At 40.4% G+C, this 26,592-nt stretch overlaps 3 protein-coding genes across 7 annotated transcripts in view; 1 reads left to right on the top strand and 2 right to left on the bottom strand.

Annotated features, from left to right (window-relative positions):
- ripor3 (RIPOR family member 3) overlaps positions 1-26,592 on the bottom strand; it is a 148,604-nt gene that overhangs the window by 76,978 nt on the left and 45,034 nt on the right. The gene's annotated exons all lie outside the window — the stretch shown is intronic.
- On the top strand, positions 17,750-22,748 carry LOC307040473 (G2/M phase-specific E3 ubiquitin-protein ligase-like). Of its 2 annotated transcripts, XM_079683333.1 has the most exons (13): positions 17,750-18,267; positions 18,501-18,619; positions 18,698-19,004; positions 19,105-19,184; positions 19,400-19,458; positions 19,708-19,747; positions 19,828-19,895; positions 19,985-20,074; positions 20,210-20,523; positions 20,704-20,882; positions 21,303-21,475; positions 21,765-21,979; positions 22,056-22,748. In XM_079683333.1, exons 1-13 carry the CDS (start codon positions 18,093-18,095, stop codon positions 22,289-22,291), a joined length of 2,055 nt encoding a protein of 684 aa, XP_079539459.1. In that variant the 5' UTR covers positions 17,750-18,092; the 3' UTR covers positions 22,292-22,748. The 2 variants fall into 2 exon arrangements, with proteins under 2 accessions (XP_079539459.1, XP_079539460.1); XM_079683334.1 differs by lacking the exons at positions 18,501-18,619; positions 18,698-19,004 and having other exon boundaries at positions 17,752-18,267.
- On the bottom strand, positions 22,773-25,076 carry LOC307040477 (uncharacterized protein). Its single transcript, XM_079683343.1, has 3 exons — positions 23,872-25,076; positions 23,286-23,504; positions 22,773-23,203 (listed from the first exon to the last, which is right to left on the bottom strand). Exons 1-3 carry the CDS (start codon positions 24,723-24,725, stop codon positions 22,996-22,998), a joined length of 1,281 nt encoding a protein of 426 aa, XP_079539469.1. The 5' UTR covers positions 24,726-25,076; the 3' UTR covers positions 22,773-22,995.

Genomic DNA, 26,592 nt, shown 5'->3' with positions numbered 1-26,592 from the left:
AATCTATACCTAAGAAATATTTCAACTTTCCCAGGTTTTTCATTTTGAACCTTTCAGTGAGCATCCCCTTTACACTTTCCAATACACCCTCGTTGCTGGCTGCTATAATGAGATCGTCAACCCATATTATTAGGATTACCTTTTCGCTGTGCTTTTCTCTTGTATACACACAGTGATCAGCGGGGTTTTGTACAAAACCATTTTCAGTCAAACATGTATGTAACATAGCATTCCAGTTTCTGCCTGACTGCTTTAAACCATAGAGAGATTTGTGCAACTTGCATACTAACTCTTCACCTGTTTTTGACTGTTTCTCATAACCTTCTGGTTGTGTCATATATATTTCACAATCAATGGGTGCATGTAAATAGGCTGTTTTAACATCCATTTGGTGTAAGATTAAGTTCTCCTGTGCTGCCTTTTGCATGAGTACTCTTACACTTGTCATATCAGCTGTGGGTGAGAATGTCTCATCATAGTCGATTCCTGGTTTCTGACTGTAGCCTTTAGCTACAAATCGCGCCTTGTACTTGTCTGACCCATCAATGTCACTCTTGAGTGCGTAGACCCATCTACCCCCCACTGCCCGTTTGCCTGGTGGCAATTGGGTGAGGTTGAAGGTCTCGTTCTCCTCCAGTGATCTCATCTCCTCGTTCATGGCATTTTTCCACTGCCTTGATTTGGGTGACGCTATGGCGTCCTGGAAGGTTTGAGGAATGTCGCATACTGCTCTGTAACAAAAATTCATGCATGTTTGCAGTTTGTCCTCCGTATCGTCAGTCTCAAACTCCTGTAGGTGAGCTGGTCTCCTCCTGGTTCTGGGTGGGTTTTTTCTGTTTGGAGTCTCGGTGACTTTACCCGGCTGTGTACGTTCAGTCTGTTCAGGTAAAGTCCCAGAAGCACCACTTTGAGTATCTTGACCTGGCACATTTCCCACATCACATTCATCAACAACATTTTCATCGCTGTCCTTGACCCTGGGATGTACATCACTATCACCAAATTCATTGTATGACTCTGGTGTTTGTGTTTCCTTTTCTTTATCCCCCTTTGTTGTGAATTTTACCAATCTGTGCTTTTGGACCCTCTCTGTGTCTGGATAATACACCAGGTAAGCTGGGCTATTTTTATCATAGCCTATGAAAACACCTTGCTCACACCTAGGGTCGAGCTTTCCCTTCTCTTGTTTGTAAGCAAAACACACTGACCCAAATTTCTGAAGTTTGGATATATTTGGTTCTTTGCCTGTGAACAGCTCGTATGGCGTTTTCTTTGTGCGCCTACTGTAACACCTGTTCCTTACATAAGCTGCTGTCTGTATGGCGTAGTTCCATAGTTTATTTGGTAACTTGCTTTCTATCAGTAAGCATCTGCCCATATCATAGAGAGTTCGCCAACCTCTCTCTGCTGTACCATTTTGGTGGGGTGAATAGGGTGCAGACGTCTCGTGTCTAATCCTATTTTTGGTTAACAGTGCCTGGAAGTCTCGGCTTGTAAACTCAGTGCCGTTATCTGAACGGATACACTTAACTTCTCCGTAAGGTGCTATGTCTGCTAAGAACCTTTCTGTGGCCTGCACTGTATCACTCTTGGACCTTAGAAAATACACAAAAATAGTACCAGAGTAGTCGTCTGTAAAAGACTGTGTATATCTGTGCCCTTCTATGCTTGGTGTTGACATGGGACCGGCTAAGTCTGTGTGGACTAGTTCTAAGGGCATCTTAGCCTTTTTGTCTGGCTCCCTATTTCTCGTTTGGGTGAACTTGCCCTGTGTACACACTTCACACAACTGAGCTGGTTTGACTGCACTTCCTCTTATCTCCAGGCCTTTCACTACACCTTGTAAATTTTGTACATCTTCGTAATTGCAATGACCCAAAATTTCATGCCAAGTTTGCATGTCGTGACACCCTTTACATTGGTCAACATTCCCCTCAACAGTTGGTAAGTAATACAAATTTACACTTTCATGGATGTCAAACCTGCTGCCGTCTTTGGTAACCATGTGACTGTCCCCTTTCTTGAAGGTGATTGTCGCCCCTCCGTTTGTTGCTCTTGCCACCGAAAAGATGTCATGTGGGTATGAGGGCATGTACTGTGCATCCCGTAGCTGTGCTCTGTGTTGTCGTCCGGCGTCGTCTAATAGACATATCACCGCCGTTCCTCTTCTCTGTGCTGTTCCATTGCACTTGGTCCCGTCAGCTAACTCCACTGAATGAGACTCGGGCTGGAATGAATCGTCGAAGCTTTTAAACTTTCCGATGTCGTTCACGATGTGGGATGTCGCTCCTGCGTCCACCATGATGCCTTTCATCTTCACGTTGTCTGGTGGTTTCCCGCTCTTTGTGTGCTTGGCCTTGAAGAGATGGTCTTGGTCGCCATTCTGTTCCTCTGCGACTTTTCTGGCACCATCTTCTCCCCCCTTTTTCTTACAGAGTGATTCATCGTGTGTATTCCTTTTGCAGTAACCGCACCACACTTTTCGAAAACATTTTCTTGATATGTGTCCTTTTATTCCACACTTGTAGCACGTCACATTGGCATCTTCATCTCTTCTGTTGCTAGCGTGCATCTTGGTGCCTCGGCCTTGCCTTGCACATGTTTTCATCACATTATCTGTGAATTCTGCTGTGTTCATTTTCTCCGACTCTTCATAGACCCTTAATCTTCTTCTAAAGTCTGTGAACGTAACGTTATCTTCGTTCTGTGTTACATGGACGGCGAATGGCTTGAAGGAGTCTGGTAACCCATTTAGTATCATGGCTATGGTCAGTCCATCACTCATGGTCTCGCCTGCATCTCTCAGGGCTGTAATCACGTTCTCTGCCCTTATCATGTAGTCGGTAACACTCTCGTTGTCTGCCATGTGCAGCCTCGTTAACGACGTGTATAAGTTTATTATCCTCGGCTTGCTTTTCCCTGAATAATGTTCTTTCAGTATTTTCAGAGCCTTCCTGCCGTCATCTGCGGCCTCATGTCTTATTAGCGACAGGCTCTTATCATCTATCAGCCTTATTAGCTCAGCATAGCAATCAGCATTCTTCCTTCTATCTGCATCTAGCTGTTCTTGATCAGCACCGGTGGGCTGATGTAAGATAGTCTCTTTTAGCCTCAGAGTATGTAAGCAGCCTAGGAATCTTGTTTCCCAAAGGTCATACTTATCTTCACATCCTTTGAATAAGAGCTGCGGTGCCAGGAGACCTGTTGCTCTGCTTGCCATTTTTGCGCGCCAACTTTACCGCGAGGGCTACTAGCTTGCTAATATACTTCACTTGCTAAGCTAGCTTGTTAGCTTAATTGGCTAACGCGTAATACGTCGCGTAACACTTCTTCCGATAATCTAACTCACTTATCTCCAAGTCGGTTTGTGTCCAACTCTGCCTGGGCCCATAACCTGTTAAGCTTGGGTGCACATGAATCGCGTATGAACAATAAGTAAATCAGACTCGGTATTCTCTTCAGCATGTCTCCGGTAAGTTTATTCACAGACTAACAACAGTCAACGTAGTGACGTCACATTAGGACGTACCTTCATACAAGAACAGAATAACAGTGCGACTGCTACCGTAGTACACAGACTGAGGGCGTCATCAAATAATAATACTTAACACAATCGACCGGCAAAGTTCTCTTTATACTTCGCAATGAAATCTGTCATCACATCCGTGATTTGTGCTGGAGATGTGATGTGTTTGGGGAGCGTCGGAAAATGCAGCATCCGACCCGTGCTCAAGTCGGTCGCGAAAAGGTCCAGCTTGACTTGGATCTGCTCCACAAGATCAATGACCGTTTTGTCTCTGTTTATGCTTCAGAGTTGAGAGAGACATGTTTTAGAGTTGCTATCATAGGACCACCGTTACTAGATGCACTTTCAAAAAACGTGCTGCGTTGTGGTTTGGTGGTTTCTATGCAACGCGGAGTGTTGCGTTCATGGTCTGTACTAGTGTAGGAATTTGGCTATGGGAGGCTGGGCCACTCGGGAGTTGGTTCTGGGCCGCATCTGGCCCGCGGGCCGCCAGTTGAATAGGCCATGTGAATAATGTCAATCACCACAATAGATAGGCCTACGTTATTTTCCCCTGTGCAATTCTCCATTTACTCAACAATAACACATAATTATCCTTGTGTTTATTTATTTGTTTGATTAATAAACACAAGTTGGGAGTCCGTCAGGAGTCAGGACCGAGGGTCGGAGCAGCTCATTTGCTTTACAGAATATTACACCCGGAACTAAGTATTCTCTCCGCTTCGCTTGCCAAACCCCGTGATAGTCCTCAAGCTCTGTGATTGGAGAGTGTGCTCCGAGGGTTACGCCGAGCGTCGAACAGCACTTGAAATGGGATGGAACCACGGCAGACTGTCCAAAACTGGATTTGAACGGGTCCCCCCCTCCCCCACTCCGTCCCCAGAACTACACATGCTGGCTATTGTGTTTCGCAACATGTTCTCTATCTATGGCACGTCTCTACTGGGAGTTGTAGTTTTAAAAGACGTTTTCATATTTCCCATAATAAAAAGTTGCCAGTATTAAACTGTGTACATCCCTGGAGGTTTAGAGAATAGGAAACACTCAAATTTAAAACATAAACAATTAATAAATGGGTGAAAATTGCTTGTGCCCATAATGGGCAGCATTAGTATACCCACATGACAGCTAAGGTCAGAAGAGCTTTATTTAACAGCTGGTCTTATGTTTGTGACCCCTCCTGTTGTTAATTGATAAGCCTGTAACATGCACTTGTCAAGGTTCAGAGGCAAATTTAGCAAATATGGCAGTAGCAATCGATCATCTTAAGATAAGATATACTTTATTGATCCCAAGTTGGAAACATTTGCGTTACATCAGCATGTGTAACAGTTGTAAATATGCAGTCGTGTTTATTTGTAAATCATTTAGTATAATCACACAAATTCTGTGTTTTATATTTAATAATTCTGTGTTCTTTATTTATTGATTGTTCAATACCTGACAAGGCCGGAGATGAAAAAATTGGGTTGCAGGTTCCTCAACAGTGCATCACAAGACATCAATATTTGTGTATACCTCCACCATTAAACTGTCATATTCTGCATATTTCTTATACTATCTACATACATCTTATATAAGAGTATAATACATTATGTATAGTATCAGTTAAAATAAGTGCTTCATTGCCGGAGGTATACACAAAGTTTTTCATTCATTGCATAACTACACCGTTTGTGTATATATGTCAATAAACCTTAGAAAATCTTGAAATCTTGAAAAGGATGTGCAAAATAGTCATTATATACAGTCTTTAATTAACTATTATTAGAGAATAACGAGTAATGAATATACTTTAGGGATCCTATTAATATCTAATAATAAAAAAAATGAAATTCAATAACATGCTTTAACCACTAGGTGTCCCTTTATATCAGGATTGCACGTTTATGGTGTAAATACAGCCTATCTACCAATTGGATCAAATATAAAAGTCAGCCGAATTAGTTTTGATACTGTAAGTTGATGTATTGTGTGAAAATAAATGTAAGATGTTGTTTAATTGCTGATATATTTATGATCCACGTCACGTTTTCAGTGTTGGCGGCAGTTCCTCATGTTTGTCTAGAAGTCTTCTCATCAAGGCTCTATAAATAGAGAATTACAGCAGATATGTAACATTTAATGCAGCCGAACCGTGTATTACAATGCCGTTATGTGATGACTTCCAAAGAGAAGAGCAAGCACACTCGGAATAAAGTGTTTTCGGTCTGTTTCCGGTATTTGTTTATGACGATGTGATGTGAGATGTGACATGTGAGACTGGAATTGCACAGGGGAAAATAACGTATCTATGCCACCATTTTAGATGCGTATTTTGTTAAACTAATATTTGCGCTGTGGACCAACACTATACATTGACGGGGAAGGGGGTAAGGCAAGGCAAGGCAATTTATTTGTATAGCACAATTCATACAGTGATGCAATTTAAAGTGCTTTACAGGATCAAACAGAGAAAACACAATACATTGAGAAGAAATACAAAACACATAAAATAATTAATTAAAAGAAAGAAAACCATGTTTAACAGTTCGAAAATTAGAACATTTAAATTTGAAAAGCCATATTAAAAAGAAATGTTTTTTAGACCTGTTTTAAATGATTCTAAAGTGCTAGCCATTCTCAGATGTTCTGGGTGTTTGTTCCATGCATGAGGAGCATAGATGCAGAAGGCTGCTTTCCCACGCTTTGATCTCACAAATGGAACAGTGAGCTGGCCTGCGCCTGAAGACCTAAGGGGTCTGCTGGGTTCGTACCACTGAAGGAGGTCCTTGATATATTTGGGTCCTAGCCCGTTTAGTGCTTTATATGTGTGCACTAAAATCTTAAAGTAAATTCTCTCACTAACTGGAAGCCAATGCAGCGATCTCAGCACTGGAGTGATGTGATCAGTTTTCTTTGTCCGGGTTAAGACTCTGGCAGCAGCATTTTGAATTAGTTGGAGTTTACGGAGTGATTTTTTTGTGAGGCCTGTGAAGATGCTGTTGCAGTAGTCAAGCTTGCTAAAAACAAATGCATGGACAAGTTTTTCAAGGTCTTGCTTGGACATAAGGTCTTTAATACGCGAGATATTTTTTAGATTGTCGTAGGCTGATCTGTTGATTGCCCTGATGTGGCTGTTAAAATTGAGGTCAGAGTCTAAAATTATACCTAAGTTTCTTGCTTGACTTTTCGGTTTGAGTAATAGTGATTCCAGGTGTGCAGAGACTTTAATTCTTTCTTCTTTGGTTTCAAAAACAATTACTTCGTTTTTTTTTGTGTTGAGCTGTAAGAAATTAAGGCACATCCAGTCATGTATTTGTTTTAGACATGTGATCAATAAATCAGTAGGACCGTATTCATCTATGGAAAGTGATATGTAGATTTGGGTGTCATCCGCGTAATTATGATAAGAAATGTTGTTATTTTTTATTATTTGAGCAAGTGGCAGCATGTACAGATTGAATAGAAGGGGCCCGAGGATCGACCCCTGGGGAACTCCACATGTCATTTTGGTTCTGTCCGAAGTACAGCTACCAATTGAAACAAAATACTCTCGGTTTTCAACATAGGATGTACACCATTTTAGGACAGTGCCAGACAGACCCACCCATTTCTCTCGTCTTTCTATTAAAATGAGGTCTAATAGAACTAAAACTGTGGATTTCCCACAGTCGGTATTCCAATGAATGTCATTTAAAATCTTTAATAAAACCGTCTCTATGCTATGACGAGACCTAAGACCAGATTGGAAGGTGTCTAAAATGTTATTGGAGGTCAAAAAACTGTTAAGTTGAAGGTAGACAACCTTAAAAATGGTACATTTGAAATTGGCCTGTAATTACTGATTGTCAGTGTATCGAGGGTGTTCTTTTTTTAGCAGTGGCTTAATAATTGCAGTTTTCAAGCCCTTAGGGAAGTCACCTGAATGGAGCGACATGTTCACAATCTGCAGTACATCTGAGGCAATATAGCAATAGACATTTTTAAAGAAGTTTGTCGGAAGACTATCAAGACTACATGTAGTTGTTTTTAGATGGAATATAACGTCTTCAAGTGTTTTATGGCTGACTGGAACAAACTCTGACATGTTTGCTTAATTAATTATTTGTCCTTGCAATGGGAACATAGGGTCAAGACTCGGAATTAAGGAATTGATATCTTGCCTGATCTTTAAGATCTTTTCTGTGAAGAATAAATCAAACTCTTTACATTTCTGAGTGGAGATTAGTTCAGGGGCTATTTCCATTCTGAGGTTAGTTAACCTATCAATCGTGGAAAATAATAAACGAGAGTTGTTAATATTTTTTTTGATAAGATCAGAGAAAAATGATTGTCTAGCTTTCTTCAGTTCAAGACCATAGGTGAATAGTTTTTCTTTGTAAATATCATGATGTATCTTGAGTTTTGTTTTCCGCCATCTACGTTCAGCTTTCCAGCATTCTGTTTTTTGAAGTTTCACTGATGGCGAATTTCTCCATGGTGCTTTCACTTTTCCACAGATTTTTTTAACTTTCTCGGGCGCAATGGCGTCAATGATATTCGTCAGTTTTGCGTTAAATGTATTCACCAGATTACTAACAGGGTTTGGTGTGAGAGCCGGCGCAGCTAAAAAGGCTTGGATAAATGATTTACAGATATTTTCATTTATATACCTTCTCATCTGACCTAGTGTGGATCACATCAGTGACAGACTTCTCAAAGGAGATACAGTAATGGTCAGAGAGAGCGACATCAGAAACAAACACTTTACAGATATCAAGACCTTTGGACATAAGTAAATCCAGTGTATGGCTTTTAGAATGAGTGGGCCCTGGGACATGCTGAGTCAGACCAAAATTCTCCACAGTATGGAGCAATTCTCTAGCATTTTTATCATTGGTATTATCCACATGAATGTTAAAATCTCCAGCAATAATTAATGAGTTAAAATCAATACATATGACAGAAAGCAGCTGTGTGAAATCATCTAGAAAGTTTGCTGAGTATCGGGGGGGCCTGTATATGGTTATTAATAAAACATCAGAAACAAACACTTTACAGATATCAAGACCTTTGGACATAAGTAAATCCAGTGTATGGCTTTTAGAATGAGTGGGCCCTGGGACATGCTGAGTCAGACCAAAATTCTCCACAGTATGGAGCAATTCTCTAGCATTTTTATCATTGGTATTATCCACATGAATGTTAAAATCTCCAGCAATAAATAATGAGTTAAAATCAATACATATGACAGAAAGCAGCTGTGTGAAATCATCTAGAAAGTTTGCTGAGTATCGGGGCGGCCTGTATATGGTTATTAATAAAACACGTGATGAAGATTTCAGTATTATTGCAAGATATTTGAAAGTGGTGAATGTTCCAACGATATTTGCTTGCAATTTAGAACATCCTTGTTCAAGGAAGCCACTCCACCACCTTTATTCTCAGCTCTGACCTCACTCATAATGCTGTAATTAAGTGGTGCTGTTTCAATAAGAACTGCAGCACTATTGTTTGTATCTGTTCAAGTTTCAGTAAGAAACATAAAATCTACTTGTTGTTCTATTATAAGATCATTAATTAAAAATGACTTACCTGCTAAGGACCTAACATTAAGTAAGGCCAAATTAATTGTATTCTCTCTATTTTTAGCTGAGGAAGCCACTGTATCACCATCAGCACAGGGAGCTTTGACTATTTGTACAACTGGACTGATCACTCTCGCACCACGACAGTTGTTATTACAGCAAGGGCGTGACCGCCGGTCAGTGATTCTGACCGGGATGTCGCTCGGCATTAAAGTGGGAGCTGAAATACGCACAGTGACCGTTGTTGTGACTAGCCCTGGCGTGGCTACAGGGGACAGCGGAAGATGGCAGGGGGCGCCAATCCCCAGGTCAGCAGACTGTCCCGATACCCCAGAAGAAGATGGGTTTGATGATAGTCAAGCACGAGGATAGGACAGCACTGTGTGTTGAATATTAGCGGACAACATCTGAGAACCTGCTCTCTTTGGATGTACGCCGTCGTTGTTAAAAAGAGACCGGCGATTCCAGAAAAGGTTAAAATTGTCAATAAACCCAACGTTCTGATCTGTGCAGGTGGACTGCAGCCAGGTGTGAAGACTAAGCAGTCTGCTGAAGCGAGCGGTGCCGCGGCCTACAGTGGGAATCGGCCCCGAAATAAAAACAGACATTCCACGGTTCTTTAGGAAGTCAAAAAGATGGTTAAAATCAGATTTGGTCAACTCAGACTGTTGATGAGCTGCATCATTTGTGCCTTCGTGGATTATCACTCTTTTGATGTGAGCCTCATCAGGGAGAACAGCAAAACGGTTCGATGTCTCCAGACGAGGCCAGGGTGTCGCTGCAGCAGAGCAGTTCCTGCCGCCACGAACTACCTCGGACCAGGATGGCTGCACCGCACAGTGGGACCGATTTGGTGTGGAAGTAAGAGTTGGGGCCTTGGGTCTGGCTCCCGTTTGAGCCCAGTCACTACCCGGTTGCGCAGGGGCCTCCGCCGGAGGAATGACATCGCACGGCTCCACGGCTCCAACAGCAGTAGCGACACCTGATTCGGTCACGTTGGATAGTCTATCCTCCACAGCTACCGGGCTCTCCGTCTTTGGATCAGGAACAGCACCAGCATTGGTTGTTGACAGCCATGGAAGTGTATCCGCAGAGTCCGAGGCCGCGGCCTGTGACAGCCGGGAGGACGGTGCCAGGACGACAGACGCCTGCATCTGTGAGATGTGTATTGACTGGGCATGGGCAATCGATAGAAAATGTAGATCATTTTTCCTTTTTCCCGGACTTCTTTCTCCAGCCTGTGAATGTTACCCTCCAGTCGTGAGTATGCAGTATGACAGTTCTCACACACAGCCATGCTTGTAACCAAACAAGGTAGCAATAAAGATAACACCATTAAACAGTTACACAACATAACAGAAATAATATCGATAGCAGGGTCCCTAGCAACCACCTTGGTAACAATGAAAACGTTGTATAGACACAATTTCCTGAAGTAATCTTCGTAATAACTAGCAAACTAAAGATCACGTACATCCACTGCACACATAATCTGAAATAACAACTCATATTTCTCACATCAAATGAGATCAAAACGCATTTTAATGGCCAAACTAACTTTAAAATAGGTATTTTACACCGAGAATAAAACGAAGTTCGGCCATGTTTTATTTTTCTGCAGGGAGAAATGTGAAGATCACGTGACATAGACGCCAGCCATTGGAATGAATGGTGAAAAAAAACGTAGGGATCTTAGAATTTCAGAGGCGTATTGTAGAAATACTACGTCCTACGTTGTGGACCAATGTAATTATTACACGTTTTTTTGTGAGACTGGGTTGGAATGACTGCATCCCAGCACATTACCCATTGGAGTTGTGTGAGTGTCAACCAATGTTTTCTAAAGATTTGAAGTCAAATTTGGCTCCCATTTATTTCAAGACATCAAGGCCTTTCTCTATTTTCCTAGTCTCCGTTCATCATGGCTCAAGAAACAAAACCTTTCTTCAAAAGTTCAAGGGGAGTCGTTTATATATTAATGGTCATTTTGTTGGTTAGGTATGCCTACAAATTGAAGAAAGTCATCGATCAACACAACAGAATGTAAGTGTTGACAGGATGACTAAATGCTGTCTGTTTACCTCCACTCCGCTTTCTATTCCCCAAATGAGTCTGATCTAAATCCAATATGGCCGCTGTGTGTCTGTCCACATTTTTTATCTGTCTCAGTCTGGAATGCACGATCATTCCTCTCTCTCTGAGTCTTTCTACAGCCTCTCTATTTTCACAGCTGAGAAATAATGCATTTTGTCTTCATCCATCTATTATTGGCTTCTGTGTGTTTCTGTCCCTGTGGACAACAGACAGATAAAGAGACATCATTCTGTCTGTGCAAAGCTGACTGTCTTCCTATCTTAATATGTCTCTCTTAAGGCCACTACACATCAAACTGACACCAAAGAACACGGTTATGTCTAGAAAGGATCCGTCTAGTGTAAATATGATGTCACGTTCTCATTGTAACTCTCGTTGTAATCGGAGCGGCTCGGAAGCGCTCGGAAAGGGTCGGGGTGGGCGGGACGCGGGAAGATCGGCCAATCGCGGGTCTAAGAAGAGGAAGGATGGATGACAGACAAGTTTGTCAGTTTAAATGTCTAGGACATTTAAACAATAGTTTGAGCATATATGAGGAGGAAACAAAGACCACATTTGTATCAACAAAGAAGGACAAATGTTTTGGCAAAAGAGGTGAGTTTATAATTGATGCTAGCTTTTAAACTGTCAGACATTTCAAAGGTTGACTAAAAGAAGGCAAACAAATAATCATGTTGTCCTTCTCAGATTTGAATTTGTGTAAAAAAATACAATGGGACATAAAACATGTCCCATTTGGTGGAGAACCATTGATGGTGGTTGGCAAAAATACCTATGCTTGCCATCAAGGCGAAGATAAGAATGCCAGTGCCAAAAGAAACCGGGAAGATCAAATAGTGAGTATATCTGTGTGTGTGTGTGTGTGTGTGTGTGTGTGTGTGTGTGTGTGTGTGTGTGTGTGTGTGTGTGTGTGTGTGTGTGTGTGTGTGTGTGTGTGTGTGTGTGTGTGTGTGTGTGTGTGTGTGTGTGTGTGTGTGTGTGTGTGTGTGTTTGTGTGGGAGAGAGAGAGAGAGAGAGAGAGAAGGAATGACAGCTTTTCTCATGTGAGACTGATATTTTAGTTGAAAATACATAAGTTATATATATGTAAGTTATTTTATTTCTCTTTTGTAATTGTTCTATTTTGCAAAAAGGCCACCGAAAGGATCACACTGGGTTCCCAGGAAGGCGATGTCTGGTGCAAAACACCAAGAAAATGGATTGCCCAGCTACGATCAATGTTGTGCATTTGATGAAGTCCCCTGAATATAAAGTAGGCACTTTAACTTTATATTTCCTTTCCTAATGATCATGTATTTAATGTGTTTACACAAACACACATGTTTCTGTATTTGTAGATATCTGTCAACAATGGAAAAGGGAAGCGGGAGGCATCCCGACAACTGAAACAGGCAATTAAAGATGACCAGAGCAAAGTAAAGACAGTAGAGCCCTTCGCAGCATACTTTCCCAAAAATGAAGAGCATCCAAACCAGACAGTTTTGGGACAGGTCAGTGAAATACATTTGTCATAAAAACTTTTTGGGAATTAATATTTATTTTAAGAGCATTTAAAACTTGGACTTACCGAGTCCACTCTGCCTCAACTTAAACTTCCGTCCGTCCTTTGCCTTCACGAGAGAAAATATTACAAATATAATCCTTTAGATTTAGATTTAGCATGGCTGTCTCACTGAAGTTTTGATTATTTAATTAGTTAATTTATTTACTAATTTATTAGTTATATAGGTTTATGTTTTTTTTTGTTATATTAAAGAAACCAAGACTGTTCTAATCAATGAAAACAGGTATTGCCAACTGTTTTTTTCCATTATAGCCAGCTGATGTCCGATAGCCTGTTGATCCAACGGTGGAATTATTCATAGAAAGGCTGGCATTGGCAGGAGCGAGAAAGATTGGAGAGATCAGAAGGCACATTATGACATTTGTAATGTATACAGGCCCAGTGAAGAGCAGGATGATGGCTCTGTGACCAAGTTGCTGTTCTGCTTGCAGACCTCCTGGCAACAGCGGCTTCTCCTATTGTACGGACAGCAAATGTGTCTGCTTGATGCAACATATCGCAGATGCCGATATATTCTGTTCCGCTTTGTTTTTAGTGTGTGAGGACAAATGTGAACTATGTTATAGTGGGAGTGTTTGTCACACAGTCAGAGAGCACTTCTGATATTAAAGAGGCACTTGAGGTGTTCAAGGATTGGAATCCTGATTGGAAGCCCTCCCACTTCATGGTGGACTTCTGTGAGGCAGAAATCTGCGCCCTGAAGGAAGTGTTCAATGGTAAGATGTGAAAGCATGGATGGAGGTTTGAAATAATGTGACATACCTCATACAGATGTAACGATTCATTTCAGACAGTTTGAAACGCGAGGGCCGTGATTGGTACATGATCTGCTCTCGCTCAAGGGAAAACCTCCAGCTTGACTTGAGACCGCCCCCGTGATAGATAAATGTAATTATAATGAAGCCAGCTGCAATGGATCATTGATCCACCAGGGGGTGCAGTGGGGTTCCACACTGGAGCTCATGTGAAATAAAGTCAGATACAGTATGCTGGATGTACAGCGGAACTTTGTTAAGATCCATATGTCACGGATATCATACTCTGTGCTAAATAAGAGACATGTAATCATTTACAAAACATCACCATGTTGTTATTTAACAAAATAATGTTGTTTAGTCGAAAAAAACGAACAGGAAAAAATGCAGCCCGGCTCTCGATTTTTAATCCTAATTGAATCATCGTCTTCAACAAGATCATTTATGTTTATGTTCACCGAATTGACATGAAATCACTGACACATATGAATATACTGTGTTCAACTTCATTAAAACGTTATTAACGTGCCTAAACTCAGTAATTCACCAAAAATATTTATATTTTAATGGAGCCTCGTCGGCAGATCAGGATCCCAACGCGCAGCGGAGGGATATTGGTCTGCATGACGGGTGTTATTTTCCCCATAAGGAACAAGTCGCTGCAAATTATCCCGCTTATTACATGGCCACATTCTCAACAAAGTAACGACATGACTCCCAATATTAATTTAAATGCTTTTATCGATTTAGAAAATGTTTTTATTGATTTAAAAAATAGTTGTATGTATTGATTTAAATTGACATGCATCCGCTAAGAAAAATAATCCGTTGTTACCGTTTTTTAAACAGTGTGAATGAAACGGCAGCTCTCTCCCCCCTCCCCCCCTGATCTTTCTTCTCCAGCAGCTAAATTAACTGTAGGTTACTCTGAGTGACCATAGACTGTATGTGACAAGCTTACAGTTAGTGACGTAACAACACCATAAAAGCTGGTGGGTTGAAAGCAATACGGGAGGTAAAAATAACTACAATAATTGTGATTTATTTATTGTGGCTTTTATGTTTTTAGGTATAAAATGTTATGTAATTCAGGCTTATAGTTCATCCTTCTCTAAAAGCCTTCAACAATGACAATATTCATAGTAATTTAATAAATCCTTCCAACACACATTGTAAAAAATAGCCTACTGTAAGTTAAGAAATCATTCCAATATGTACATCTTCGGATGTAACAACAATAACATTATAAATAGTAACATAGCTGAACATGGTATTGCACATTTAGCTTTGAGTGTTACTGACCTGAGATGTTTTTATTACATGAATTAAGGTGACTGAGGCTTTGGGATGCAAACTCATCTGTATGAAAAAGGTGACAAGGATCCGAGCCCCCGGCTCCCCCACCCCACGGAATATCGGCTTTAAAATGAAGAATAACAGAGGAATTCAGCAGTCAGAACAACTAAAGCAGCAGTGTTAACAGAAACGCCAAAGAGTCGAATCTAATAGAAATATATAAAAGCATTTATTTTAATTGTGTAGCAGTCAGTTTATAATTTTGGCAGCACTGTTGAGCATTTTGAAAATGTATTTTCATGCCTCTGTGCAAGGCTTAGTCTTTCTATCTTTATAGCCACATGGTGTAAAGTAACTAAGTTCATAAACTCAACAAGTACTATACTTGGGCACAAGTTTGAGATACTTGTAATTTATTTAAGTATTTCAATGTTTTGCTACTTTGTTCTTCTACTCCACTACAGTTCAGACGTACATGGTGTACTTCTACTCCACTACATGAATTTAATACCTTTAGTTACTTCACAGATGTGGATGAATGATGTGAAATATAATCAAGTGTTAAATCAGACTTTAGTTCCACCTGGAGTAAATCCACAAGCTACCCTTTAGTATACAAAGTCATTCAAACTAGCTGCACCTTTACCAGCTTTGAGAACACTTTCATGATCGATCATGATAAAACATATAATATATATTATTCTGAAATGGACCAATCTGCAAAATGAATACTTTTACTGTCGCTACTATCACTATATTTTGATGAGAATACTTTTTTACTTTCACTTGAGGAACATTTTGAATGCAGGACTTTTACTGTAACAGAGTATTCCTACACTCTGATACTTCTACTTTTACTCAAGTACAAGATCTGTGTACTTCTACTTTTACTCAAGTACAAGACCTGAGTACTTCTACTTTTACTGAAGTACAAGACCTGAGTACTTCTACTTTTACTCTACAAGATCTGTGTGCTTCTACTTTTACTCAAGTACAAGACCTGAGTGCTTCTACTTTTACTCAAGTACAAGACCTGAGTGCTTCTACTTTTACTCAAGTACAAGATCTGAGTGCTTCTTCTTTTACTCAAGTACAATATATATATATATATATATATATATATATATATATATATATATATATATACCACCTCTGTTTATAGCCTATGAAAAAAACTATTAGAAATAGAAGGCTAAAGCTAACGTTAGCAGATAGTGAAAATATATGCTAGCTAGCTAGCTCAACGATTCCTTAAATAATATTGCGACAGAAAAACGTTTCAGTTCACATCACGCTCTGCCGCTCCGACAGGGAGCTCTGCTCTGAACACCTGAACGGCCCGTTCTAACAGCTGTTCACCAGCGGTCCAGTCTGTGCCACAGTGACTCCGGACGCGCAGTTAATTTTAACGAACGCACGCGTACGTAATGTAGCTGCTGAAGCTAGACCATCATCTCGGAGCAGCAGAGCCTTATTATACATCCACCATGAGCAGAGCCGACAGGCAGGAAGACTCGAGCACACAACTCGCACTTCGTTATAATATATAAAAAAAGAACACCATGCGTGTCATGATGGCACATAACAGCTCACGGCCGCAGATTACTCCGGGTCCCAGACCCCCCCATACCCCACAAATATTTTTATTGCAGGTCTACATGAATCACACAAACGACCTATTTTGGATTCAAAACGGCGAATTTCGACAAGTTTGCATCAAGCACAACTGAAACATAACATCTGAAACGATGTAACAACATAATACACTTTGATGCAGCTTGTGATGTGAGGAGTGAGGGACACGGCTTAGAACGGGCGCATGGGCGCGGGAAGGTGGGTGCTGAGGGCGCTGCAGCACCCCCTAGCGGCAGGCAGGGGGTGCGTAGCTCCCCTGCCTGAATTATTATTTGACGGTTATTGCTGCTCCCGCTGTGCATAATCTGTGTAATATGTAGCCAATAAATTCCACATTGTTGGTAAAATAATATTTTGGCTTGCCCCGAATGTTTTTTCTGTAGCCCCGGACAATTCTACCTCAATAATATAATACATTAACCGTGCTTTACGTGAACCTCATCAAGACACTAGAAAGGACGGCAGGAATGTAATTTCCCGTGTTCAGTGAATGCAACAGAGGCAAGACACCAGACCAATCAGAGAGTTGCATGGAAATAAAAGTGTGCTTGTGTCATTCAAGCTTGCGGCTCTGTGTGTGTGCGGAAATAGCGCATTTAGTGTGTGTGAGAGAGGGGGAGAGAGAGAGGGACCGGTGCCAGCAGCAGGGACCGTGTTGTTAGCATCTGGTTAGCTAGCTGCACTAACGGACATATGGAGCTGTTTGTTCCACAACAAGCTGGAGGAGAGCTCTCCTCTCAGACTGAGAGAGAGTCCTTTAGCTCACCTGAGCCTGAGTGTTTAGAAAGTTAACTTTAGTCTAAGTTATCTCAGTGGGTCTCAAACGGTTTGGTCAAAAATTATTCAAAAGATTATTTCCGCGGCACACCTTCATATGATCATTATAGTTATAAAAAAAATAAGAGAATAAAGGAAAAACAGTTATGAAATACTATATGGCAGTAAAACAAGAATACAGTTTGAAAGGGGAGTGATTTGTAAAATATCCATAAAGAAAAAGAACATCTGCTTACAGTTGTGTTTCATCTGGGTGTTGAGAGATGTATGCCTATCCATAGATCTCTTAATGTTGCTCTCAAAGTGCACCAGATCGATGCTTTTAACTTCAATATTTAAACATAATCTTCCCGGGGAAGCATCCCCCCGGACCCCCCTAGAGGAGGTGAGGTCCGCTCCCCACTCGTAAAAAATAGCACTTTACCCCTGCCTATATGCCGTGAGCTGATTATCAAGCCTTCATTGTAACAGTTGCGGGTTTACTGTGTGTTTGCGTGTGGGGAGTTTTTTTGTGCATGCTCTATGTTGCCCGTAATTACGGTGGCTGGGAAGTGCAATGGACAATTACAAAGTGTGAAACACTTTAACAAAGCTTGAGACAAATTTACATTTTATAAAACAAAATTACATTAGCAAAAACACTTTTACCAAGGATAAAACAATTTAACATTAACAAAAACAAATTAAGAAAATGCAAAACACTTTAGCATTTCCCGAAACACTTTAACATTTCCCGAAACACATTAACATTTCCCGAAACACATTTACAAACCAGAATCAAACCGGAAGTGACTTGACGTGACGTGACGTGACCATAGGACGTGACGTGATTGGCTCAAATTTAAATTTGTTTTGGCGGAAAGACCGAAGGTGCGAGTGTGTTTCATATACAGTCTATGGTGTGTTTACGTTCGGTAAACATGTTTTGTCCGTTTTGTGGAAACAACCTGGAACAAGTGACACGGTTTTGCCTTTCGTGTGGAGGATCTCTGGAGTGTTTAAAGGACACGGACCAGACGGGTGTACCAAGCGCACAGGGGACATCGAAACAGCCGGAAAATGCGAAACAAAGTAAGTGTAGTATTGCGCTAGCTTTGTGATGCTAATGTAAGACATGCAGTAAATAAAAGTTCAATCACAGTTTCATATCAGTCAAATACCAATCCATGTCTTAACGGAATAGCAACGCATTGAGCTAATATGCTAGTTTTTATTTTTAGGTTTTCCGTAAACTTTAATGCACACTTGCTTTTGCTGATTGTTGGAGCTGCTAATTATTATATTTTTATTGGAACTATTCATAGCAGAACAACCAGGCCGATCCTATAAACTTTTCATGGAGTACAGAAACTCAAAGTCAAAAGAGAAACAGTCTTTTAACTGTGGGAAAGGAAGACTTAAACAAGAAAAGAGACGAGTCCAGGTAAGCTGCATTAACCGTTTCATAGAAATCTCAGTGTCTCTGTGTGTTTCATTACTTATATCTCTGCTATTTTACTAGATAAACATAGGAATGATGTCGCCACAAGGAGTTGATTTAAAGCCTCGGAGAGGGAAAACACTCCCGTTGTTTACAGACCCGGAGGTAGCAGCACCTGCTATACTGGAACGAGCTGTCCAGAAAATGAAAGCCTTTAACAAGGACATGGATGAAGGACCGTACGTCCTTTTGTATCCAGACTGCTCAGAGGTTGTCAATGTGCCTGGTTCAGAAAAGCCATTCACATTGGCAGAATATAAAAAGGATTTAGGAAAGGCATATGCCAGGATCACCCTTTTCATTTGCCTTGAGAAACATTTTAGAGGAGGTTTGTGGATGTTATTATTCAATATTTTAATTGTTTACATGTTAACATCCTCTACTGCAGCATACATAATAATGTGTTGAACGTTTTGCTTTTACTACAGGGGATGATACCTCAGACTCTGATTCGGATATTGTCATCACATCTAGGAGCACAGCTGAATTCAATCAGGCTGACACTGTGGTGCGTAAATGATTTTATTTTAATGTTCATTTATTTATTTTTCATATACATTTGATTTTAAGCAGGAAATCTATATTCTGGTAAATATTTTAGAAGAACCAACTTGGCAGTTACAATTACTATCAGAAACACTCACAACGTTTCACTGTTGATAGACATATGTGGTAAGGGAACAATAATGGAAGCTGTTGATAATTGTACACTTTTACTCTCAGGTATTTGAATTTGAACCACGAAACAAAAGTACTCCAAAACACAAACCGGAAAATGAAGGGTAAGTTTGTACTTATTTTTACAAAATAAGTAATTTATCTTTAAGTGGATGATAAGAATAGGCCACAGCATTTTCTCTGGTGAACATGGATACAAAAATACCATACATGTCATGTTTAATCTAATTTCAAACAAAAATAATCTGTTATTTATAAATCTTATGGTTCCTCCTACCTCTAAATGTTACTTAAAACTCAACTATACCCTGTATCATGAAGTTAATAATTTTATCAATTTTATCATGTTTCAGGAAGGCACTTGGACATTCATCCACAACTCAGCCTGGACAGGTATTGAGGCAGATTGTGGAAGCCTGATGTTTCTAATGTTCAGTGTTGTTTTGTTACAGAAATTTGTATTTGTATTTCAGATAGTAATATCTGATACTGAGGATATGGGTCCACCCAAAACAAATACAGACAAGACTACTTGCTACAGGTAAGTACAAATGTTAGTAACTCACTTACACGAGAAAGACATTTTTGTTTGTAAGATGTTTTAACATGGGAATGATCACTTCCTAACAGTACATACACAGACCTGTATGCACCATGTGTTGAAGAAGAGGACGAAGAGCTGGTTGCAGTCAACATGACGAGTTTATTGGACACTGAAATGTAAACGGACAGCTATTACAGTGACATTACATTTTTTTTCTCTGTACAATATTTCTGGTACAACATTTTTTTTTTTAAACTGTTTGTGCACTCTCTGGAATATCCACTAATAAGGTCACTTTTTTTCCTTTACAGGGAGGAGATGAACATTACATTACCTGCCATTATTGCTAACCTCTCACAGCCTATTGATCATGGAAGAGTCAGCCGGTTCAACATTTCAAGGGCTAATGTTTGGGATGGAGCAGTCAGAGGTTTCAAGCGTACATCGTATTCAGAAAACTGTGACATGCTGGTAAAATTCACTGATGATGTTGGTGTTTTCGAAGAAGGAATTGACTCAGGTGGTCCCAGGAGAGAGTTGTTATCTCTACTGATGAAGAATCTGAAAGACCGGCCCATTTTTGATGGGCCAGACGGACGCCGCTTCTTGGTCTACAATGCAAATGGTATGCATACGGTTAGAAGTGTACTAATACAATTGTTAATGATCATTAACCATATATATCACATGACATATGATTTGTTGCTTGAACAATTTTTTCCAAAACGTTGAGTTTCATTACAGTACATTAAAGTATATACTAAATAAAGTTTTAATTTTGCAATATGAATACCTTTATTCACAGCTGTTAGGGAGGATGAATACTACTTGGCAGGAAAGATGATTGCAGTGTCAGTTGTGCATGGAGGTCCAGGGCCACATTTTCTGTCAGAAGATCTTGTACATTATCTTGCAGGCCAGCCTTCATTCAAAGCAACAGTTGATTTAATAACTGATGAAGAAGTAGGGAAAGCTTTACAAGAGGTGAGAATTGCATACAGCAACAGTGTGGTAGGGTGGATTATTATGTAGTTCCTGCAGTGTTTTGAGACATCTTTACTTTACCTTTATCACATACACCGAATTGGCTTCATTTTTTGTTTTGTGATCAGAATCAGAATACCCTTATTAGTCCCACAGAGGGGACATTTACATTGTTGGAGCAGAATAGAGCCAAAGACAACTTAATGTTACCTAAGAAGAATGATAAAAAACTAGTAAAGATACACAAACACAATTTACAAAAAACACATCCTGTAATAGAGGATTTAGCAGCCAGGTATATATTGTACAAGGATAGTAGTAATAGTAATATATAAATCTTGCAATGGAAAAAAAATGGCAAGAATATACAGTACATGCAGTTATTGACTGGATTGTTTATATCCATTTTATAATCTTCAGATTGAGAATGCTGCCTCAGTGGATGCCTTGCGAGAAATGACCATGAGACACAGCACAATGTTACAGACAGCAGGTTGTCTGAGACATGTGGCTTCTGTTGAAGGAAAGAATGATATTGTGTCAGACTACCTCCAGTGGTACATTATTGGCCGAAACTCCTCTGTAATTGAGAGGTAAGATCATATTTGTATTCATATGATTTTTTTTTAATGTATGTAAGAATTTTTTGTTTAAAATTCCTCATGGTCCCCCTCTTTGGTTTATTCTATGTTTATCTGTTAGCAATTAGTCAGTGTCAAAATGTGTGCCTGTGTAGTATAACTGATATGGGACGTCCGTCTCTCCTTTCCCTGCCTGTCTTGTGCCAATCTTTAAGTGCTCATGCCACCCCCCCCTTGTTTTAGGTATTAGGTTATTTAAATGTGACTTTGTGATGAAATATTTTTTTTGTTCACTCTTCAGATTCAAGGAGGGTCTTTCAGCCCTTCAGTTTTTAAACGCACTACAGCAGCACCCTACTCTGCTGGCCCCGGTCCTGTGCCACTCTGAAAAGCGACTTACTGCTCTGGAACTTGAGCGACTCTTCAAGCCTGACCTCAGTCCACCAGGGAGTAACAGGAGGCTTAGGGAAAGTCAAACTTTGGGCTACTGGGCAGACTATCTCCTCGATTGTGAAGGTTTGTAAATCGCTGTTTTTATAACTATTTCAGGAAACACATTGCCAAAATGTATCTGAACATGTTTTCTTTGCAGAAAGCCAGACTGCTGTGTCTTTGGAAGATGTTTTGATGTTTGCGACTGGGCTGACTTCACTTCCCCCATCTGGATTTGAACCATCGCCAGGAATAGAGTTCCTTGATGATTCTCCATTCCCAATGGCAAACACATGTTCCAACACATTAAAACTACCTCTCCTTGACGCATACAATGTGTTTAAGTCCCAAATGGACTTTGGAATGCAAAATTCTCCAGGATTTGGCTGTTTTTAAGTCATGTGACTGGATGACCCATAGAGTACAGACTCTATGAAGGTTTTTCATAGAGTAAACACTCTATAAAGGTTGTTCATAGTTGTTGTTGGATGTGAACGTGTTTTTTTTTCTTCTTACAGCTCATGTTGTCCATTTAGTTTGGGACAAAATCAAAGTATTGTTCTATACCTATACAATTTTTATAAATACTCTGAACTTTGCTATACATATTTCACATTGCCACCCATAGCTTCTTTGTTGTAAATCAGTCATTCATTCTCAGGTTTCCAGTGAGTCCACATGGTTGAAATAAGACTTATACAGAAATGTTCTTTCTGCACACAATTACACACACAACATAACCTTGTTTGTGCTTGCTAATTGGAGCGTTGTTTGTTGTTATTCCGGTTATATTTTATAATGATTAAGATATTTATGCTGTGATTTGGTGCTGTATAAATGACATTGAAACAAATATGGTGATTGGCTGGAAACAATGTTCATTTCAAAATGCTGTTTTTATTTAAAAATGTATGGGAATATCTTTTTTCTAAATAGGACCAGTCTTCGGATGAACAGGTACCATAATCATTTGGATACGTCACAGGGGAAAGAGTAAATGCAGTCTGACAAACCATGAAACCAAGCATTGTTGAGCCCTGAAATCTGATTTGGAGTGGTGAAACAGTGCTACTGTACTTCTGAATACCTTTTCGATTACTTTATAACTGAGCATATTCTTTCAGCTTCATGTACAGTTCTGATGCAGTCTCCCAGTTCTCTGGCTTCTGTAGGTCATTGCGCTCCATAGCAAAGTCCAAGTACTCTTGCATGTTTTGGTCCCCACATGGAGCTATTGACAGGCTTGTCTCAGGAACAGCATCCAATTCTGCCTGTTCAATCTCAAATCCACAGTCCCTGGAGCCAAATCTATGTTAAATAGAAGATATAGTATTTATTTACATTTAAGATAAAAACACAAAGAAGTATCAATCCATCACCAATGTATTACCTGTGTGGCAAGTAGTACAGTTCATTGGGCACTCCTCCTGGACATGATGCTGTTCTGGAAGGGCGAATCCTGTGACTGTTCCACAGTCTCACACACTCATCCAAGTCCTTCTGAATAACATCAACGAAGCAGAATCTCAGAAGGCACTGATGCTCGTGACTCCCGTTGAAGTATCCAGCATCTCGGAGGTCTGCAAATAGCTCCATCCAGAACTGAGACCTATAGAAATTGATATATTTTCAAGTGAATTATTAAGCAATATACAACAATTCTACAAATTACATTAAAAGGTTACCAGTAAAATCAACAACAAATCATTGAGTGTCTATTTCATAATTTATTTGCTTCACAACCTACGTCCCCTCAGGGGCCGCTGTTCAATCCAAAACCCACGCTTAGATGTTCACAGTTTCTAACTTTATTTCTGCCAAAAAGAAGTTCTAAAGAAAGGCCTTGTATAGTCTGGGTCATAGACTACAGGCTATATATTATATCTATTATAATAAAAACTGATACACTTTAGCTAAGCAAATGTTGTTTGTCTGACAGGGTTGGCAAGTAATAGAAAATAATGATAAACACTTACCTTCCCTTTCTTAATATGGACCACCAGGACTCAATGCGCTGATTAGTCATGGATGTGCCATACATGTGGCTGGACGCTCCAGAGTAGTAGTCATGGTGATGGTGACGTAGGGTACACTGAATTGCAGCCATAATTCCGTTCTCCGTGCCACAATCAGTCCGCAGCCTCATGGGGATGACACCGAGGGTTCGCACACATTTGAGGAAATATTGAGCGATAACTCTTGGGTTATTGTTTGTTGGACCACATTCAAGCCATAGTACTTTACGTGAAAATCCATCTATGCATCCTGAAAGGGCCACACCGAATGGCTTAAGTTTGTCATAACCGTCAGCATGCCACATATAGTTCGGTCCCATTGAGTGGTAGGTTCTCCTTATAAACCTTCTGCGAGATCTCCTCTCGCAGCCTCGAGGGTTAAGCTCCCGGAGCAAATTCATAACATCATCTCTCTTCACTCGAAGACTGTACTTTTGTTTTAGTGCCTGCCACATTGTTCGGTATCCAAACAATTGTCCAGGTCCACGAAGTTCCAACCTGATGGCGTTAATTACAGCGATTTGAGAGGAATAACCCTTTCTGCGGTAAAACCCGGCTTGATTCAGTTTGCTTTTAAGAGTCCGCAAACTGATTTTTACACCGTGAAAGGTAGACAAAATGTCCACGATTACAGCATACGAGTGACCTTCATTAAAATATTGCACGCAATGATGCAAGATATCTGGTCCTTCTGTCTGACCCGTGTCCTTTAAACACTCCAGAGATCCTCCACACGAAAGGCAAAACCGTGTCACTTGTTCCAGGTTGTTTCCACAAAACGGACAAAACATGTTTACCGAACGTAAACACACCATAGACTGTATATGAAACACACTCGTACCTTCGGTCTTTCCGCCAAAACAAATTTAAATTTGAGCCAATCACGTCACGTCCTATGGTTACGTCACGTCACGTCACGTCACTTCCGGTTTAATTCTGGTTTGTAAATGTGTTTCGGGAAATGTTAATGTGTTTCGGGAAATGTTAAAGTGTTTCGGGAAATGTTAAAGTGTTTTGCATTTTGTTAATTTGTTTTTGTTAATGTTAAATTGTTTTATCCTTGGTAAAAGTGTTTTTGCTAATGTAATTTTGTTTTATAAAATGTAAATTTGTCTCAAGCTTTGTTAAAGTGTTTCACACTTTGTAATTGTCCATTGCACTTCCCAGCCACCGTACGTAATAGTGTTCACTGGAGTCCAGCACCTCAGCACCCCCACTCAAAATACCTTCCCGCGCCTCTGAACGGGCGTGTCGCCTGGCAGGACAGGAAAGTGTGCACCAGTCTGCCTTGATCTATGAATTCATGTCCGTGACACTCACTGCTGCCCACAGCTGTTTTATAGAAGGAAAACCTCCTTCACTTCATGAAAGTGTTTTAACCACACACACCTCTACACACACACACATGCACGCACACACACACACACACACACACACACACACACACACACACACACACACACACACACACACACACACACACACACACACACACACACACACACACAGTTGACATGAAATCACTGACAAATATGAATATACTGTACTGTATTCAACTTCATTAAAACCTTAACGTGCCTAAATTCAGTAATTCACTAAAAATATTTATATTTTAATGGAGCCTCGTCGGCAGATCAGGATCCCAAAGCGTAGCGTATGGTTAAGTTATTTTCAACAATGTCATGACTTTCTCTTCAGAGATGGGTGAATGTCTACAAGATGGAATCCCTCAAGGTAGCCATCTACACCAACAATGCTGTGGAGAGGCAAAACAAGACCCTCAAGAACACGTTCCTTGAAGGCTATAAGAACTGAAGTCTGAGTGAACTGCTGACAGTGGTGGTCTCAGACCTTCTGCCCAAGGCTTACCAGAAGTAAGCACATGTTGATCATTTGATTTCTTCCCTTATTACATTGCTTACTATTAAACTCATAAATTGTATCTATCATATTGCTTATTTATTTTTAAAGGTACATTGAGCTGAATGTTATGTTCTCCGATGGGTATCGGAAGTACAATACAAACCTTCCACAGTACCTCCAAGACACACCACGTGCCATTGCACAACACATCCTGGACAGACACATTCGGTCACTCGACTTCAAAGGAGCCGTCACAGGACGGGAAAAAGGAGTGCACTGTGTGAAAAGCCTGACAACATCAGCCAGCCTGGTGTCTTTTAGCCGCGGTTCCATCAGTCCATCATGTACCTGCCAAGACTGGAAAAGACATTTACTGCCCTTGTCAGGATTCTTATGATATGTCACGTTTGTAATTTTGTATGTCGGATTATGGGTGTTTTCCTCCTTGTATATTGTCTGGCCTTTCTTCCTGTGTTTTTCCTCCCTGTCGTTAGTTTCCCTGGTGTGTCTAATTGTCTGATTGTGTTCACCTGTCACCCTTGTGTTTCTCCTCCCCTGCCCGGCTGTTTCTCGTCTTGTGACTACCCCTCCCTGTATTTAGTCTTGTCTCTTCCTGTTTTCAGTGTTGGTTCGTCTTTTGTTGGTGACTGAGTTCACCGGTGAGTGTTCTGTTTTGTCCGAGTTATTTTCATTATCCTTGAAATAAAGGTTAATCAGAGTTATCTGCATTTGGGTCCTGCTTCGTTCACTCAACCGCAACAGTACGAACCAACCAGATATGGGCCCAGCAGATCCTTTTGAGCAGGAATTATTGGATTT

The sequence above is a fragment of the Notothenia rossii genome (assembly GCF_949606895.1).
Source record: "Notothenia rossii genome assembly, chromosome: 5".
Taxonomy (NCBI): domain Eukaryota; kingdom Metazoa; phylum Chordata; class Actinopteri; order Perciformes; family Nototheniidae; genus Notothenia; species Notothenia rossii.
This window is presented reverse-complemented; position numbering and strand designations above follow the sequence as displayed.